The 19,844-nt window shown below is 38.9% G+C and overlaps 1 protein-coding gene and 1 long non-coding RNA gene across 4 annotated transcripts in view; one reads left to right on the forward strand and one right to left on the reverse strand.

Annotated features, from left to right (window-relative positions):
• LOC122562612 (protein-tyrosine sulfotransferase 2-like) overlaps positions 1 to 19,844 on the forward strand; it is an 89,052-nt gene that overhangs the window by 59,115 nt on the left and 10,093 nt on the right. The window contains exons 3-5 of one of the 3 annotated variants that reach the window (XM_043715599.1): positions 14,540 to 15,488; positions 16,908 to 16,947; positions 17,413 to 17,532. In XM_043715599.1, the coding sequence (XP_043571534.1) occupies positions 14,629 to 15,488; positions 16,908 to 16,947; positions 17,413 to 17,430 (918 nt within the window). In that variant the 5' untranslated portion in view covers positions 14,540 to 14,628 and the 3' untranslated portion in view covers positions 17,431 to 17,532. Of the gene's footprint in view, positions 1 to 14,539; positions 15,489 to 16,907; positions 16,948 to 17,060; positions 17,106 to 17,412; positions 17,612 to 18,871; positions 18,923 to 19,844 lie in introns of those variants that run through there. The other 2 variants (XM_043715598.1, XM_043715597.1) reach the window with 2 other exon arrangements.
• The window catches only part of LOC122562616, a 36,881-nt gene continuing 25,225 nt past the window's right edge, over positions 8,189 to 19,844 (reverse strand). The window contains exon 3 of the long non-coding RNA XR_006315373.1: positions 8,189 to 8,231. This is a non-coding gene — a long non-coding RNA (uncharacterized LOC122562616). The remainder of the gene's footprint in view (positions 8,232 to 19,844) is intronic.

Consider the following 19,844-nt stretch of genomic DNA (forward strand, 5'->3'; position numbering starts at 1 on the left):
GGGTTATCCCTATTCCTTTTTTTGAACAGGGGCACAACATTCGCCACTCTCCAGTCCCCTGGTACCACCCCCGTTGACAGTGAAGATGAAAAGATCATTGCCAACGGTACTGCAATTTCCTCTCTTGTTTCCCACATGATCCTAGGATATATCCCATCAGGCCCGGGGGACTTGTCTATCCTCAAGTTGTTCAAAATGTCCAACACATCTTCCTTCCTAACATGTATCTCCTCTAGCTTACCAGTCCGTTTCACACTCCCCTCTTCAACAATACGGTTCCTCTCATTCGTAAATACTGAACAAAAGTACTCCATTCAAAACCTCTCCTGTCTCTTCCGACTCAATACACAGTCTCCCACTACTGTCCTTGATTGGACCTACCCTCGTTCTCAGTGCTGAGGGAGCGCCGCACTGTCAGAGGGTCAGTGCTGAGGGAGCGCCGCACTGTCAGAGGGTCAGTGCTGAGGGAGCGCCGCACTGTCAGACGGTCAGCGCTGAGGGAGCGCCGCACTGTCAGACGGTCAGCGCTGAGGGTGCGCCACACTGTTGGAGCGTCAGTGCTGAGGGAGAACTGCATTGTCAGAGGTGCCATCTTTCAGATGAAATATTAAACCAAAACTGTGCATGTGTGCATGTGAGAGAGAGGAAGATCCCATGCCTGCTATAGGAAGAAGAACAGGGGGGGTGTTCACAGGTTCCCTCAACCACCATCACGAAAAAGATATTTTTATTGACCTGGTAATTATAGACCAGTGAGCCTTAATTTGGTTGTGGGTAAAGTGTTGTAAAAGGTTATAAGAGATAGGATTTCTAATAATCCAGAGAGGGATGTTATGGTTGTTAAGAAGGCATAGTGTGTTAGCTTTTGTTGGTACAGAGTTTGAGTTTCAGAGCCACGAAGTCATGCTGCAGCTGTACAAAACTCTGGTGTGGCAGCACTTGGAGTATTGCCCAAGTTCTGGGCGTGTAAATGGTCATTGGATAAACATATGGATGAAAATGGAATAATGTAGGATAGATGGGCTTCAGATTGGTTCCACAGCTCGGCACAAAATGTCTCCTCATTTCAGTTCTGAATTGACCCCCTCTAATTCTAAGGCTGTGCTCATGGGTCCTAGTCTCCCTATTTAATGGAAACAAATTCCCAGCCTCCACCCTTTCCAAACATGCATCATCTTTTTTATTAGATCTCCCCCCAACCTTCTAAACTCTAATGAATACAATCCCAGGGTCCTCAGCCATTTATCGTATGTTAGGCCTACCATTCCAGAGATCATCTGTGTGAATCTCCGCTGGACACGCTCCAGTGCCAGTATGTTCTTCCTGAGGTGTGGGGCCCAAAACTGGACACAGTATTCTAAATGGGGCCTAACTAGAGCTTTATAAAGTCTCAGTAGCACATCGCTGCTTTTATATTCCAACCCTCTTGAGATAAATGACAACATTACATTTGCTTTCTTAACCACGGACTCAACCTGCAAGTCATCTTTGAGAATCCTCGACTAGCACTCCCAGATCCCTTTGTACTTTGGCTTTATGAACTTTCTCACCGTTTAGAAAATAGTCCATGCCTGTATTCTTTTTTTTTCCAAAGTGCAAGATCTTACATTTGCTCGTGTTGAATTTCACCACCACTTTCCAGACCACTCTTCTAACTGTCTAAATCTTACTGCAGCCTCCCCACCTCCTCAGAACTATCTGCCTGTCCGCCTAACTTCGTATAATCTGCGAACTTCACCAGAATGTCCCCAGTCCCTTCATCCAGATTATTAATATATAAAGTGAACAGCTGCGGCCCCAACCCTGAACCCTGGAGGACACCACTTGTCACTAGCTACCATTCTGAAAAAGTACTTTTTATTCCAACTCTCTGCCTTCTGTCAGACAGCCAATCCTCAATCCATGCCAGTAACTCACCTCGAACACCATGGGCCCTCACCTTACTCCAGGAGCCTCCTGTGAGGCACCTTATCAAAGGCTAATTGGTTAATTGTGTTTCATAGACCCACATTCTTGTGAATGCCCATTCCCTGTGCTTCTCTATGCTGCACTTCACCATTATCTGCGGGTCTTGCTTGAGTCTGGTCACACAGTTTCAATGTTAACTTCCTTCTCACTGGTACTGAAAAGGTGAAGGATCACCAAATCACATGGACCAATTTTTTTTTTGAAGAACATTATAATTGATTCCTTTGTTTAACTTTTTTTTTCTAACCAATTGTTCAGAGATGTTATTACACATCATCATCAGTCAGGGCATTGAGTACAGAAGTTGGGAAGTTATGTTGCGGTTATACAGGATGTTGGTGAGGCCACACCTGGAGTATTGTGTTCAGTTTTGGTCACCTTGTTACAGGAAGGATGTTATTAAACTGGAAGGAGTGCAGAATAAATTTATTTGTATGTTGCCTGATCTCAATGGTCTGAGTTATAGGGAGAGGTTGGACAAGCTAAGATTTTTTTCTTTCGGGCATAGGAGACTCTGGGTACCTTACATATGCGTATATCATCATAAGAGGCATGGATAGGGTGAGTGCACTCAGTTTTTTCCCCAAAGTTGACAATTCGAGGACTAGAGGGCATCTGTTTAAGGTTAGAGCAGAAAGAACAAAAGGGAACCGGAGGGGCAACTTTATTACATCGAGGGTGGTACGCGTATGGAATGAACTGCCAGCAGAAGTGGTTGAGGCAGGTACTTTAATAACACTTAAAAGGCATTTGGACAAATACATGTATAGGAAAGGATTAAAAGGATATGGGCCAAGTGCAGGGAAATGAAGTTAGCGTGGATGGACAGTTTTGGTCAGCATGGACCAGTTTGGGTCAAAGAGCCGGTCTCTGTGCTATAGGATTCCATGACACTATAACCTCCTGGAGCAGGTGGAACTTGACCCCAGGCCTCCTGTGCCAGGGATAGGGTCATTACCACTGTGCCAGAGGAGGGTCCCTTGATCCCTTTATAATCGATGCAAAGTCTTAAAAATTCTTTTATTGAATGTTGTTAAAAGCTACTATCAATTTCAGACACACTTTGAAAGAAATTACGTTTTTCCTTGCTGTACTGCCGGTCAAAAGTTGGAATCATCTGCCAAATATTACAATTATTTGCCATCACTTCTCAAAAAGATTGGGAAAACCAGAATTGGTTCATGTAATTATGCACTTATTAATTGCACTTTAATTCTAATATCAAGGAAATCAGGGCAGACAAACATCTTGTTGAGATGTTCCTCCAAAAAAAGGAGAAACACAGTCAGATTGAGGCCAGCTCTTCTGAGTGCTTTGTGCAGTACAATTGAAGCATTGTTGTCATGAGAACACCTATGCTGTTTTTTGTTCTCCGTAAAGTTCATTGAGATCAAATTAAACATTGTACATTTAAGCTTATAATGTGATAACAATTCTGAGACCATACCAATTCATTGTTACTCAAGTTTTCTAACAGTGGGTGCTGGCAAATGTGACATAGTATGTATGCATTATAGCAAGATATGTATATTTATTCTTGCTGTGCCACATTATTCCATACTGATATTGAAATGCACTTTTAAAAAATTTAATTTAAAAGAAATTGTCACCTGCATAAAATAAACTAGATGAGGAAATGGCATTTGATTTAATAACAACTTACCATTTTGGAAAATCAGTTTGTTTAATTTGCTTTGTAGATTTGTAAAATTGCTTATACTGGGTGTGAAAGCTTGCTCTCTCAATGTTACACAGGTTCCCGTCCTCTAAGTGTGACACCTGTTGGGAATAGAAAATCCAAAGGCCATTCGCCATATGTGTTTACAGTACTTTCATTCAAGGCTCCAGCCACCTAGAATGACTAAGTTGAGCTGGTCATTTTGAGAGTGAATTTAGTGTCGGACTTTCTTTCAACATCAAAGAACTAATGAGCGAACAGATGCACAAAGCTGCATCCTGCCAATCGTTTGCTCAAATTCTTGAATATTGAACATTATTTGAATTTTTAGTAGTAGTTTATTACTTGCAAAAGAAAAATAACATTTGCAAATTTCAAATACAATGTATCTTGTGATTAGATACTAATCTTAAAGTTATAAGACAATTGCAGATTTCTGAGACAAGTATGTGACGAAGCACTTCAGAAATACAACCACTTAAGTTCTAATTTTGGGCAACAACTGCTCATCACTCCGTTAATATTTGAGTTCTGTTTCTATGCAAGTTACAGATAAGGAGTTTAAAAGAAGGCTGGTATTTTCTCAGAAGCTAATGATATGAGCACAGTGATTTGGGTTAATGTGTTGGGTTAATGTGTTGGGTTGAGCTTTGAGGGGAGACAGACCTGCCTTTGGGCAGGAACTGATGTTAAGGATACAGTGATAAACCATTGTCCTGTTAGAATGGAAATATATATTTTAAAAATGTGGTAAGTATGAATGTCTTATCACTTTGTGCACGTAACAACTTGGTAGTGAATTTGGAAAAATAAATGTAGGAATTATATTTGAGTCTAGTGTTTTAAAGCAATAACTAATTTGGCTCAAACAACACTGAATCAAAAATATCGGCTATAGTTTGGTCATCTACAGGAATGCAAGCTGTTAAAAACCACACACCACCAAGTCATAGTCCAACAGATTTACTTGGAAGTACTAGCTTTCAGGCCGCTGCTCCTTCCGATGATGAAGGAGCAATTGCTCTGAAAGCTAGTACTTCCAAGTAAACCTGTTTGACTATAACTTGATGTTTATGTGTGTTTTAACTTTGTCCACCCCTGTCCGATATCAGCACTTCCACATCTTGTTTGAAAATAGCATTCAATTGCTAGTTCATCTTGCATGTTAACACTGAACAGGAAATAACTGGAAATTTTACTGTCCTTTTCACATAATTGTAGAAATTACATAAGGTTATTCCCCCAATTGCAATTGTGCTAGTGTTAGTCTTTAAATGGAAATTAGTAGAGTAATGCTGGCATTCTCCATTGAAGGTATTAAAATTTGAACCATTTTGATAATTGTGCCTTATTGGTATTTCACTACCAATTTGGAGTAATTCTCTAACATATCCAGAGCAGCTCACCCACAAAGAGGGTGGGAATACTGGGAGTAAATTAAATCACTCTACATCTGCCAATACATTTAAAGACATTTTGTCCAAGGAGATACCTCAACCAGACTCTGCTTATTCCTAAATTGAGATCTCAAGTGCATACACTATTCCTATAAGATTATTTATTAATATTTGAGAACCATGCTAGTTTTGCTAGTAATTAGCAAATGAGTTTTAATTATAGTACACTGATTTCAGCATTGCATTAATATATTTGTATAGTGAGAAGGCAGCAACTTGGAATAGTATAACTGACCTGTTGCAGATATCTTTGCCTAGTCCTTGCTGAGATCTATAACTCCTTCCTTACTTATCTCTTATTTGCATACTATGTCTCATCAGTACCACCAATAAACCAAAGTCAATGCCAGTGAACTCAATTATAGTTTCCTACCTGCACTATCAACTACAGAGGTCTTTTTCTATACCCGTACACTTTGGCTGACATAAAATTTCATTCTGTAAAACTGAATTCTAGCTTCTTCTACCAGCTAGACTTCACTTTTGGACAGTTTCCTTAATTTGCCAGTTTGTCACACCAACCTTAATCTGAAAGGGTGAATACTTGAGTGCTGTTTGATATGTGCCTTATTTGTCCATTATCCTATCTCTCTTCCACTGCTACCAAAATAAGTATTTTGCATTTATTCATTCTGTTCCACAATAGTCTACACCATTTGAAATGTATCTGCAAATTGTACCCCAAGTTCTCCTCTATAAAACAGTTCAAAACTCATCATGCTGCTGCTTGTTAAACTGGTGAAAACAGCATTTTCAACTTAAAAGCACTCTTCTCTGCACCACCACTCCCCTCCCCACACATGCCAATTATTACTCAGTAAGTAATCTCTCTGACAGTTTAACAGTAAATATCACCACAACTATTGATGTTTAATAAACTATAGTCAATGACCTAGTTTTAGTCTGTCTAATGCAGCTATAAATGTTTCATGATTGCTGAGTTGGCTGGCTGTGGTTAACTGGTAGTATGAGCAAATAGACATTTCTTATCTTTTTTCCTGTAGAGGTAAGTAATGTGTTCAGTTTAGTTTAAATATTTACATAAACGTCCTGCTGTACAAAAACCGATAAATGCAATGCATGAAATTAGTTTGTGATTTTCTCTAAAAATCTTGCTCGACATAGTATTAAAAAATTAATGAGCAAACTTTAGAAGTTTGTTAATTAAGATGGAACTTTGTATGTAAACTAAACGGAAGAGAAATTTGCAGACCGAATATCCTGAGGTGGAACATTACTTTGGGTGTGTGTTTCCTGCCCTTCTCTTTTTCTGTACTACACAGACTGAAGGTATCACAAAGAATGAAGTGTAGAGTTAGAGTCTGAGCCTCTCTTTCCTAAACCTTTTTTAAAATCTAAAATACTTCTTTTCAGAATTATGTTTCCCTCTTTTTCACTAATTCTCTCCTTTTACAACCGTACCCACTTGAAAATGTTAAGGTTTTGGATCATAGTTTCAAGTATTCCCAAATGATTTGCAAACCTTTCTAAAAGGGGTATCATTCTGATTTGAAGAAACTGTTATTGCATTGTTTAAGATAGAATATTTAATTATTTGCTTTCGAATTCTTATTCTAGAATTTCTAATGCTAGCTGTATTCTGCAACAAAAATGTACTGGCACATGTAAACACAAAGAGGCATCAGGCACCTTGGTATATAATGAAAACAAAATAAGGATGATTGAAAAAGATAATTGTGAATTGTAGTCAAATCAGGTCTGGAAATATGGAGAGAAAGAAATATTGGGTCAAAAAAGAAATGAGGAAAAAATAGCATTTAACCATGTTAAAAATCTCATGTATTTTTATTGTTCATCCATGAGACATTGCAGTTTTAAATGTTTCCTTTCTGAGCAGAAGAAAAGTAGCCTGTAACACTTCATCATTTGAAAGGTCCTTGCACTGAATACCACTAACTATCTTCAGTGATTTGATTTAATATTGCAGGGAGTTGCAATATTTTCATGATGCTAATAGCAGAGCGGCACAAGTTGTCTATCAAATTACTGGATTATTTATCTACTAACTATGCGTACATGAAACACTCTAACATTTTGTTGCAAAATTCTGGCCTTGAAATTACGCTGTAAATTTAGAGTTTTTGAAAAGGTTTGGAGATGAAGTTTTGGATTCATTCACTGTATATTATACCTGTAATTCCACTTTCTAGCTGCTAATTTAATCTTCATTGATTCAAAGTATACTGGTCAATGTCCTGTTTCATTTTGTGTGATGACTTTGAGCCTTTGGGTGGCACAATGGTTAATAATGCTGTCTCACAGTGCCGGGGACCCTGGTTCAATGCCAGCCTTGGATGATTCCTATACGGAGTTTGCACATTCTCCTGTGTCTGCATATGTTTCCACTGGGTGCGATGGTTTTCTCCCAACAGTACAAAAGATGTTCACGTCAGGTGATTTGTCCATGCTGAATTATCCCATCGTGTTCAGGGATGTGTAGGCTACTTGGATTAGCCATGGTAAATGCTACAGGTTACTGGGATGGTGCAGGGATCGGATATTCTTTGCGGGATGGGTGCAGACTCGATGGGCCAATGACCTTTTTCTACACTGTAGGGGTTCTTTGATTATTTGCTGTTTTATACAAGAGCAGCTAGGGACGGGTAATAAATGCTGGCCAGTCAGCAACGCCCACATCCCACAAATGAAATAAAGAACAAGAAGGCCTGTACTGAATACCATTAAGAGTCAGCTCCTTTAATTCCAAAGTGTGTTTTTATTGGATTCAGATTTTTACGGGTGCTTTAGCAATTAACTTGCACAGCTCTGTCTATGTAAACCATAAATGTCAGCCATTGGTTTATAATCGACAATTTTACATCTGCTTACACGACTATGGAACTTGATGTTGTCCTTTTTTTGTTACTTTTTTTTTTAAACAATTTTTCATTTATAAATTCAAGGGTTCACACTTAACTAGGAAAAAACTCATGGTCCTCGATATAGCATTGAGTTCTAATTCTTGTCTGATGCTCTGAGATGTGGTGTACCAACAGTTCGTTTTTTGTAGTTTTTATTGGTATTGTTGAATTCCTTGCTTTAATAGCAAATACAGTTTAAACTTCTTCTTTCTCCACCTATTTTTGTGCTCCATGCTAACTCCCAACCTGAAAGTGGGAGAAATAATAGATTTAGATGTTGTGTAACTATGCATTGCCAGTGTTTACTTTGTTTTTTTCTCATTCAATGTGCTTGCTTTATCAAGGTGAAAAGCACGTTTTATGAGAATCACAAGTTTACATTCTTTAGCTCCATGGAAGTTCTGGTGCCCTTTGACAGATTTCCTGAGTTCCAAGAAACTTTGTTTTAATACCATATTTTCTTTAGGACCTCATACAAGATTTTGGAGTCCACAACTTTAAGCATAAAACCCATGTCAATCACCATTATAGACTTAGTTTAAGGAGCAAATCTAATTAATTAGCTGCAAGACCAAGTGTTTTCACAAGTTTCCAGAATTAATGTTATTAACTTCTTCATAATAAGTATAAAAGTAAATAAATACGTAAAAAATAAGCAGTATTTTGTAATCCATCCAGGTCAGGACGCTAAGAACCAATGCCTCGCTCCCCACCACCATTGTGAACTTGAACTGGCTTATATCCCATGGTCGGTGTTGGATTAACTAAACAAGATGTGCCTAATTTCTGATTGGTTCCTTTAACAATGCTAATTTTTCTAGTGTCTCCCAAGTCTTCTTTGACATGCCAATCACTCTAAAAGAGCATCGCTTGTGTAAAAGCTTGTCCTTAGCTTATCTCCACTTGATCTTTACCAAGATAGCAGGTGCTAATGAACCCATTTCTATCTGCCTAAGAAAATGTACAAAGTTAAAAAATCACACAACACCAGGTTATAGTCCAACAGGTTTAATTGGAAGCACACTAGCTTTCGGAGCGACGCTCCTTCATCAGGTGACAATCACCTGATGAAGGAGCGTCGCTCCGAAAGCTAGTGTGCATCCAATTAAACCCGTTGGACTATAACCTGGTGTTGTGTGATTTTTAACCTTGTACACCCCAGTCCAACACCGGCATCTCCAAATCATAAGAAAATGTAGTGTGATTAATTATCAAACCAACTATTCAAATTCATTGATACGTATATCAATAAAGACCAAAATAAATTCAAGATTATTAAACTGGCTGTAAAATCAAATTCATAGAACTATTATATACTTTAAATTGCAAAACTAAACTAATGTAATAATTCAGAGCTGTGTCTTGAGTAAAAGCCTTTTATCTCAATGCATCCTCACATGTTAGCCTAAGTGCATGAACCATAAAAGCAACCATAACCTTTTAACCTGGGTCATATGGCATTGTTATGTACAGAAAAGGTTTACAACCAACCAAAACTAAACTAAACATAATTTAACTCTTCACCTATTTAATAAAGTAAAAATTATTTATTGAAAATAACTCAATCGTGCACTCAGTTTTAATTTCATAAAATACATTATTCAGTATTAAGAACAGCATTCTGTTTGTGTAAATTTGAACTTTTCTTGATCTCGATTTAATACTAGTATACGATCAGTTACCAGGAAGCATGTTGAGTGAGTACAAAATGAGTAAAACAGTTATGGTTTAGTTCATTCCTGAATGGCGTCTGTGGACCAGCACACATTGGCTTAGCAAGTAGCATTATCACTCGTATACTTGGCACTTGTGTGAATTATGGTGAAGACCTGCGCTATCTTTTATACAAAGTACACACAATTTATTTAACAGAATCCCTTTGAATACTCACTGCTCACAATTAACTGCTGTAACAGAGACATTTTGTAAATTTACATTGTGTACATGCATAGAAGCTAATGTTGAAATGCCCTCAAGTTGTCAGTCATGGTCTCATGAAGATTCCAAAGATAGAGAATAGCTGAAGGATACTACCATATTTGTATATGCTTCACTACAGCCTATAATCTGATATCACATCACTATCTCCCACACATGAATTTGAACTTAGGCCTTTGTTTTTGTCTGCCCCACCTTAACTGACAGACTATTGTAAGCATTCTTCATGAAAATGTTATTTACACTTCCTACTATTAACTCTGAAACAAATTCTATACCAAACACCCTTTTGTTTTTACTCTGGTTTTTTGACTGCTTTAAGCATGCTGCATGCTGTTGGATAAAATTACTGTTCTGAACTGGACACTGGGAAAATACAAAGTGTGCTATGCTTCTGGTTGCATCTCCCAGTCTGCCCATTTAAAGAATGCTCGTTCATAATGCGTGCAGAAAGGTCTGCTTTGCAAATTTCTAATACTTTCAGAGCAGACTAGAAATCTATACTTTCAATAGTAAGAAACTTTACAATAGTTTAAGTGGCCTGGAGACTGGGGACTCCCAGCTTTACACAAGAGGGAAAGTGTTGATGTAAAGCCTGTCTGAGACATTTTGTGCCATTTCATTTCAATCTTTGTTCAGGCATTAACCCTGGCTGACAGATTAAAAACACATCCTGGCACTCTGAGAGCTGGCTGTAAGGGGGGGGTGGATCAGTGCCAATATGCGAACTGGAGACAGCAAAAGAGTCCCACTAGAGTAAATTGAGTACTCTTAGGCCTGTTACTTGCCCCTCAAGTCTGTTGTATGGCACAATATCAAACACCTTTATTGAAAGAAGAAAATGAAGACTGCAGATGCTGGAGATCAGAGTCAGAGTGTGGTGCTGGAAAAGCACAGCTGGTTAGGCAGTGTGCGAGGAGCAGGAGAGTCAACATTTCGTCATGAAGGGCGTATGACCGAAACATTGACTCTCCTGCACCTCGGATGCTGTCTGACCAGCTGTGCTTTTTCAGCACCACACTTTTCGACCTTTGTTGAAAGTCCACATAGACCATATCAATGGCCTTCTCCCTTATGGAGCCTTTCTATTACCACATCAAAACAAAATCCAAGTTAGTCAAGCATGATTTCCCCTTCAGAGGTCCATGTTGAACTTTCCAAATTAGTCTCTTCTTTTCCATGTGATGACTAATTGTGTCCTGAATAATTATTTCCAGCAGCTTTCCCATCACTGATGTTGAACTGACTGGTCTGTGATTGTTGGGCTTATCCTTACAACCTTTACAAAGTCATAGATGCATACAGCATGGAAAGAGACCCTTCCGTCCAAACAGTCCATGCTGACCATTATTCCAAACTAATCCCACCTGCCCACACTTGGCCCATATCCCTTCAAACATTTCTTAAGTATGTACTCATCCAAATATGTTTAAACTGTTTTAACTGTTCCCGCATTCACCACTTCCTCTGGAAATTCGTTCCACACATTAACCACTATGTGTTTTCTTAAATAAAATTGCCCTATGCCTTTTCTTTTTTTAAAAGTCTTTTTCCTCTCATCTTAAAAATAGTCTTTAAATTCCACACCTTAAGGTGAATTCAGGTGTTTTTTCCCTATCTATACCCCTCCTGATTCTGTAAACCTCTAAGTTCACCCCCTCAACACCCTACGCTTCAGTGAAAACAGCCCCAGCCGAACCAGCCTCTCCCCATAACTCAAACCCTCTGTTTCTGGCAACACCTGGTAAATCTTTTCTGAATCCACTCCAGTTTATTAGTACTCTTCGTATAACAAGGCAACTGCAACGAGGTACAGTACTCCAGAAAGGCCTCATCAACGTCCTATACAACCTCAACATAATGTCTCAACTCATATGCTCAAAAGCTTGAGTAATGAAGGCAAGTATGCTAAACTACACTGTCTACATGTGACACAAATTTTAAAGAATGATGTACCGAATCCCTAAGTCTCTGTTCTAAAACACTACCTAAAGCACTGCTTTTAATTGTATAAATCCTACCCTTGTTTGTTTTAGTAAAATGCAATATCCCACATTTATCCAAATTGAACTTCTTCAACCACTCCTCAGCCCAGTGACCCAGTTGATCAAGATCTCTTTTTGTAGTCTTAGATAACTTTCTTCACTGTTCACAATACATCATCCACAAACATTCTAGCCATTCTTTTTACACTCTCATCTTAAATCATTTATATAAATGGCAAACAAAAGTGGACCCAGCATTGATCCCTGTGGAGAAAACTACTGGTCAAAGTCCTCTAATCTGAAAAAAGTCCCTCCACCACCCTCTTTCTTCTACCGTAAATCCAATTGGCAAATTCACCCTCCATCCCATGTGATCTAACTTTTCTGTATCATAAATTAATTAGTACTTTGGTCCAAGGCTTTAATAAAGTCCATGTAAACAAGGTCAACTGTTCTCTTCTTACCAGTCATCTTGTTTACTTCCTGAAAGAACTCAATCAAGTTTGCGAAACATGAATTCCCTCAAACAAAACCATGCTGACTGTCGCAAATCATTCCTTGTCTCTCCAAACGCATATAAATCCTAACCTTCAGAATCGCCCCCAACAACTTACCCACCACTGAAGTCAGACTCACAGGTCTATAGTTACCAGGCTTTCTTGAACAACACTGTAATATTTCCAATTCTCCTGTCTTTTGACACTTTTCCCCCCTCCGTCTAGTGAAGACTGAAAGATTTTGCTTAGTGCCTTGTCAAGCTTCTCAACAGTCTATCCAATGGTATTTTCTGATCAATTTGGAATCCTTTTAGCAACCGAGATTTCCTTCTCTCTCACCATGATCTGGATGGCATCTCCTCCTTTGGTAAAGACAAATGCAAAATGTTCATTTTAATACCTTAGCCATGTCCCCTTCCTCTGGGTAAATCTCTTATTTGGCCCAAATGGCCTAACTCCTCCTTTTATCATTTTACGATTTGTATTTGAGAGGTTGAACAGTTTAAGCTGACATACACAAGATTTTAGAAGGATGAGCGGAGATCTAATTGAGGTATATAACATTCTAAAGTGAATTGACAAAGTCAACATGGAACAGATGTTTCTTCTTGTGGGGCAATCTAGAATGAGCATTCTTGTTTTAGGCTAAGCAGTGGCAGATTTGAAATCGATAAAACATTACTTCTTTCAAAGGGTTGTGATCTGTGGAATTCACTGCCCCAGAGTGTGATAGATGCTAGGACACTGAATTCACTTAAGGAGACGATAGACCAATTTTTAATTAGTAGCAGGTTAAAAGGTTGTGGGGAGTGTGCAGCAAGCTGGAGTTGAAGCCAAGATGAGATTGGCCATGATCGTATTGAATGGTGGAACAAGCTTGAAGAGCTGACTGACCTACTTCTGCTCCTTCTGTTCTTAAGTTTTTATGTGCCTAAAGAAGATTTTGCGACACCCATTTATGTTGGCTGTCAGTCTTTTCTTTATAATTTCTATTTACTTCTCTTTCTTGCTTTTTCGCCTCTGAACTTCCTCTTGGTTGTCAATTGTATTATCTGCCAGAATACACCTGTCATAAGAATTTTGTTCTCTTCTTATTTTCTGTCTCCTTTGACATCCAGGGTGCTCTGTATTTGTTCTTTCGATCTTTCCCATTCAGGGAATATACCACAAGCCATCTCCTTTTTGAAGGTAGTGCATTGTTCATTTAGTTTTTTTCCCGAAAAATCTCTTGTTCAGTCTATCCTGCCCAACTGTCCTTGTCCAATGAAGTCAGCTCTATACCAATTGATTTTTTTTTTTGCTTACTCTAGATTGATAAATGTCATTCTCCATCATCACTTTGAACCTTACGATACAATGATCTGTGTTTCTTAGATGTTCTTGGAGTGAAGGCAGCAGTGAAAAGCTGTAGTTCACAGCTCAATTTCACTATTAATACAAGGAACAGTACCAGCAAATGACACATTCAACAAGTTGAAAAGCAAAACAGTTCAACTAGGCTCCTCCTTTGGTGTGAAGGTGTTGGCTAATCAAGAATGGCTAAACAGACGAATGGCGAATTAAATAAAGTTTAAAATACTGTGGAGTGATTTTGTTGAAACAAAGAGGCTTGATAGGATAAGTGCGGAGAAGACATTTCCACAAGTGGGGAACGTCTCAAACATGAACATAGTTTTGAAGAAGTGTCTCCTTATTCTGTAGCTAAGGCGCAAAGGAATTTCTTCTGAAAAGTAATGAATGTCTGGAATTATGTACCCTGGAGAGTTATTGGAGCTAGGTCACTGAAAGTATTTAAAGAGGAAGTAAATAGATTTTTGAAATATCGAGGAGTTGAGGCTTGGGGCAGAACAGTCATGATCTTATCGAATGGTGAGGCAGGCTTAGGGACTGAATAGCATACTTCTGATCCTAATGCTTATGTTCTTATGAATCCAAGTCACTTCTAGTTTTTATGAAGGCCCTGAGGTATAATTTTATTGTTATGATTTAAAATTAGACACTCTTGTATTTGTTCCAATGAGTGCAAGATGAAAAACTTTGGTATCATGTCTGTCTTGTCAGAGATATTAAAGATGCTTTTTGGCAATGTTTGAAGTTTGGAGGTTTGTGTCTCATATATTCTTTCTTGTTACAGAGCTGCAATGAAACCTTATTAAAATGAGAAAACCTGAACATTGAAGCTGAAAAGCCATATATGCCCATACAGGAGTGAAACTATCCAATATGCGCGTCAGCATGAGAAGAATCGTTCTGCTTGCTTGCTGTGCTGTTGCTACTATGATGGTGTTCCACATGGGCCAGCACATGTGGGAATGTCAACAGATATTGAATCAGAATGGGGGCTGGTTCAATGGCAGACAAACACATAGTATGATGAAACCAGAAAAGGATGAATTGGTCATGTATAACTCAAAAAACATTGAATTTCGCTACAGTAAAAATATGCCTCTAATCTTCATAGGAGGAGTTCCCCGAAGTGGGACAACATTAATGCGAGCCATGATGGATGCACATCCAGAAATACGCTGTGGTGAAGAAACTCGGATCATTCCACGTGTGCTGGCCATGCGTCAGGTGTGGTCTAAATCAGAACGTGAAAAGATGCGCTTGAATGAGGCAGGAGTGACAGACCATGTACTAGATGCGGCATTACAAGCATTTATTTTAGAAGTAATTGCAAAACATGGTGAACCAGCAAAATACTTATGCAATAAGGACCCTTTCACCTTAAAATCGTTAAGTTATCTGTCCAAACTGTTTACACAATCTAAATTTATTCTGATGATACGAGATGGCCGGGCATCGGTGCATTCCATGATTACAAGAAAAGTGACAATAGCTGGATTTGACCTTAACAGCTACAGGGATTGTATAATCAAATGGAATAAGGCTATTGAAATTATGTATGGACAGTGTATGGAGGTGGGACCCTCCAGATGCCTCTCTGTTTATTATGAGCAACTAGTACTACATCCCAGAAAAACTATGGAGAAGATCATGACATTTCTGGATATTCCATGGAATGATGCTGTTTTACATCATGAAGAACTAATAGGAAAATCCGGAGGAGTCTCACTTTCAAAGTGTGTTTATGCTTTTTTTGTTGTTGCTTTTTCCTCCTCTTCCTTAAAGTGATTAACCACTACAGGAAATAAAAGCAAAATACTGGGAATGCTGGAAATCTGAAATAAAAGCAAAGTACTGGAGAATGTCAGCAGGTCTGGCAACATTGGCAGAGAGAAACAGAATTCGACTCTTTGGACCTCCTAATGTTAAATCCCTCTTTTTCTCTATACTGATTCTACCAGACTGAAGTTTCTCCACCATTTTGTTTTTATAAGTTCAACAAGGGTCTTGGCTTGCTACAGTTCATATGTAATAATAATGGACAGCTAGTTTGACATCCCCACTGAAGCTGTACTCACACAATGTTCACTGACAGCACTTGCTAACAGGAGGTTATTATTAACTAGTCAGCAACTTGTCAACTTTTTCCCAGCTGAAAATTCTCCAATGTTACCTCAGAACAGAATTGAACCTTGAACCGTTCAGACTGGTTTTATTTTTGATACATCTTTCCTAAAGTAAAAGAGTATAATGCTGAGAAATTCTACCTCTTAAATTCAGTAATATGTAGTATAACATCCCCAGGTGCTTTAGAGGAACAATTCAAACAAACTTTTAACACTGAACCATATCAGAAGATATTAGAATGGTTGACTATTAACTTGGTCAACAAGGTTGGTTTTAGCAAGCCTCTAAATGAAGCGAGAGAGACAGCAGAGTTTTATGGACCATATTCTATTGCTTTAGATCAAGCCAGTTGATGGCATGCCAATGTTAGTTCTACTTCCCCTTTGTATGCATTGCCTATTTGTTACGCCACATAGTCCATTTTTAAGATTGCTACACACCTGCAGATGTGCATATCTTGAACGGACTAATACTTGCGTGCAGCTTGTTTGTCCTGGATTGAAGTTCTCGATTGCCATGTGGCCTTGCACCTGCCTATCTTGCAGGGAATATTAACTGACAAAAAAAAGAGGTATATGCAGATTTGGCAGATTGTAGGATTCAAGGAATTTAGAAATATGAAGGGTCAAGGCAATTAAAATCAGGGTGAATTTAAAGTTGAGGTGAAACTCGACCAGGAAATCAGACAACCTATGTGATGGAAGAACAAAACTTGACACAAGTTCAGATAGATGACCAAATGCTTGATCGAAGAGGTAGGTTTTTAAGAAGCATCTTAAAGAATGACATTAGCCCAGTTCATGCATCCCATGCCTTTTGGGGTTAATGTTTAACTTGCCGCCTAGTTTTCAAACCAGCATTATAGGTTAGCTGCTCAGAATAGAAACAATCTGATTTAAAACTGATGGAAATTTGTAATCAGGAGATACTTGTACCAAAGTTGTTAAAGGAAGAAAAGTCTTGCTCTAACAGATGCTTTGTTTCGTGGGTTTCCTAACAGTTTTTTTTATTTCTTCCCCCTTTTTCAGACCAAGTAATTGGCTTTCATCAGCCAGCAACATTTGCAGGGTAATGACACTGGGCATTGCCCAAATTTTGTATTGATAAGTACTGATCTCTACTGTAATGGTTGTATTTAATTGTGATCTCACTTTTTCCCATTTGTGGCTTTCAAAATGAAGAGTGGATATAATTGGATTTGTGAGTTATGACCTGCAATGTGTGGATAGCACAGTATTGGCCAGTAAGGTATGAAAAAATGGTTCTAATTACCCTGATAATTAACAATTAGGATTAATGAGGGGAATATTGATATTTGTAAAACAACTGCTGCCATCAGCAATCTAATTTTTGTTACAAGGACTTTGCAAGCAATGTAGGAAAACTAAAGTTAAAGCCTGGCATATTCTTTTGAAACATCCATCTCTATGCAAGGTCTACCTGATTTAGTTTGCTAACTAGAAGTTAATAATACACTAATCTGATCATAAACTTGGTACTTTAAAAGCTCTCTGTATTTTCTTCCTTCTGCAGAATAGAACGATCCACTGACCAGGTTATCAAGCCAGTAAATCTTGAGGCCTTGACAAAATGGGTGGGACATATTCCAAATAGTGTGGTTGAAGATATGGCACGGATAGCACCTATGTTGGCCAAGCTGGGATATGATCCCAGTGCCAACCCACCAAATTATGGGAATCCTGACGCACTGGTTATAAATAATACCAAAAGGGTACGTGAGAAATATTTTATTCTAGATAATTTATTGGTAATTTTTTTAACATTTTTTCCCCAGAAAACATGCATGCAAGTCTCTCATTGCTACTGTTCAGTCAACTCGAAAGAAACAAATGAGACTGGCTGATAATGAATTGTTCCTCCATTGATCCGCACACGTTTTCTTGTCCCCTTCTCCATCCAGCTCTTAAAGGGATACTTCTCCTATTTTACAACGTCTGTCGTGAAGTCGATAAGTGCTGCAAAGGGTATTGTTCCAGTGTATAAGTAGTGAGTGATTCAGACTCTGAGGACATGAGAGCTCAGCTTAATTCTGTACTCGCATATCATTTGATCATACAAGGATCACTGGATAAAGTTTAAGAGTGCTCAATTTTTTTTTCCTCTCTCTTCTAGAGAGAAAACATGTATGCACTAGGTACATACATAGCTCCCCCCCCCTCTCTCTGGAACAGATCACAAATGGGAGATCACTTGTATTTGTGGGAAAGATCAAGGTTCACATTGATCTACATGTGGAGCTACTTGGACTACTAAAGTGTGATCAGAAAGCATTGACACATTTTTATACTGGTATTGTTCTGAGCTCCATATTGAGTAGGACCAACAAATGGCATCTTGCACCCATACAAACATTGTAGGATCCTATTTGCAAAAAAGCCTTTTTGGCTGCTCACTTCAGGATTGGTTTGTCCTGAGACAATGGTGCCATTGTGGACTGCACTAAAGAAAACCAACCCTGAAGATTGCCTGCAACTGAAAAAAGGTAAATCAGCAGAATTCAAGACCACCACCTCCTCCAAATCAACTATCGTTTTCAACTAGTTTGACATGTCCTCCCAATGTTAGTGCAAGAATAGAAGAATGCTGGATTAACTGAGGCTTCTCAAGTAAATCTTTTCCACTGACATGGGTAAACGGGTGGCTCAAAGTGAATGGGTGAATGACCTCAAGACTGTGAAGAAGATTTATTTATGCTTCCTGTTAGTTTTAGATAGCACATGACAAAAGGGAAGATGGCAAAGTGTCTACTGATTATAGTAAGCAAATTCAATGCTGGTTACATCATATAGGTGTTAGATTCTCAACTTTTGATTTTTGACATTTTAAATGGAAGGTTCTGTGGTCTTAGTCTGCCTGGCACTGGATGTTTCTTTTCAGTCTGAATTGTGGAAGAATAGAAAATGCTGTCTGCCTTAAAAATTGAGTATTGTTCAGATGCTAAAACAACTTCTTTTCATCACATTTTACACAGGTCTTGCAAGGTGACTTTAAAACACCTGTCAACTTAAAAGGACCTTCTCCGGTAGGAAAGCAATATTTATAACCTTATTCAGGAAATTGTCAAGAAACTGTTGACATCCATCTTCAAATTGTTGTACAGCGTTAAACTAGCATCTTTATAGAAGCCACTTATTGTCACTGATTTCTATAATGGGCAAATATTTTAGACTGCTAGACTTTGTGAGTTAAGAATTCTTCTGTGTGCTTCTGTTATTTTGTTGCAAAGTAATATCTGTAAAATAGATCCCGAGTAAAACTGATCCATTTCTTAATATCAATGAGTTCTTTACTCATCTGGCTATCAGATTTCAAATTGTAATTTTTGATCGTGAGTTGTTACTTAAATTATATTTAATAAAGCAGATAAGAAGGTGTCTGATTAACTTTGAGGAGAAAGTGAGGTCTGCAGATGCTGGAGATCAGAGCTGAAAATGTGTTGCTGGAAAAGCGCAGCAGGTCAGGCAGCATCCAGGGAACAGGAGAATCGACGTTTCGGGCATAAGCCCTTCTTCAGGCCACATATCCTACGAAGAGAAAGGCATAGCTGGGGCCCATGCGGGTGCCCATGGCTACTCCTTTCGTGGGAGGATTGGAAAGAGCAGTTGTTCAGGGTGAGGACCAGTTCAGTCAGTCGAAGGAGGGTGTCAGTGGAAGGGTACTGGTCAGTACGGCGGGAAAGGAAGAAGCGGAGGGCTTTGAGTCCTTCATGATGGGGGATGGAGGTGTACAGGGACTGGATGTCCATGGTGAAAATAAGGCGTTGGGGACCGGGGAAGCGAAAATCATGGAGCAGGTGGAGGGCATGGGTGGTGTCCCAAACGTAGGTGGGGAGTTCTTGGACTAAGGGAGACAGGACGGTGTCAAGGTATGCGGAGATGAGTTCGGTGGGGCAGGAGCAGGCGGAGACAATGGGTCGGCCAGGGCAGTCAGGTTTGTGGATTTTG

Source organism: Chiloscyllium plagiosum, chromosome 25 (genome assembly GCF_004010195.1).
Source record: "Chiloscyllium plagiosum isolate BGI_BamShark_2017 chromosome 25, ASM401019v2, whole genome shotgun sequence".
In the NCBI taxonomy this organism is placed as follows: domain Eukaryota; kingdom Metazoa; phylum Chordata; class Chondrichthyes; order Orectolobiformes; family Hemiscylliidae; genus Chiloscyllium; species Chiloscyllium plagiosum.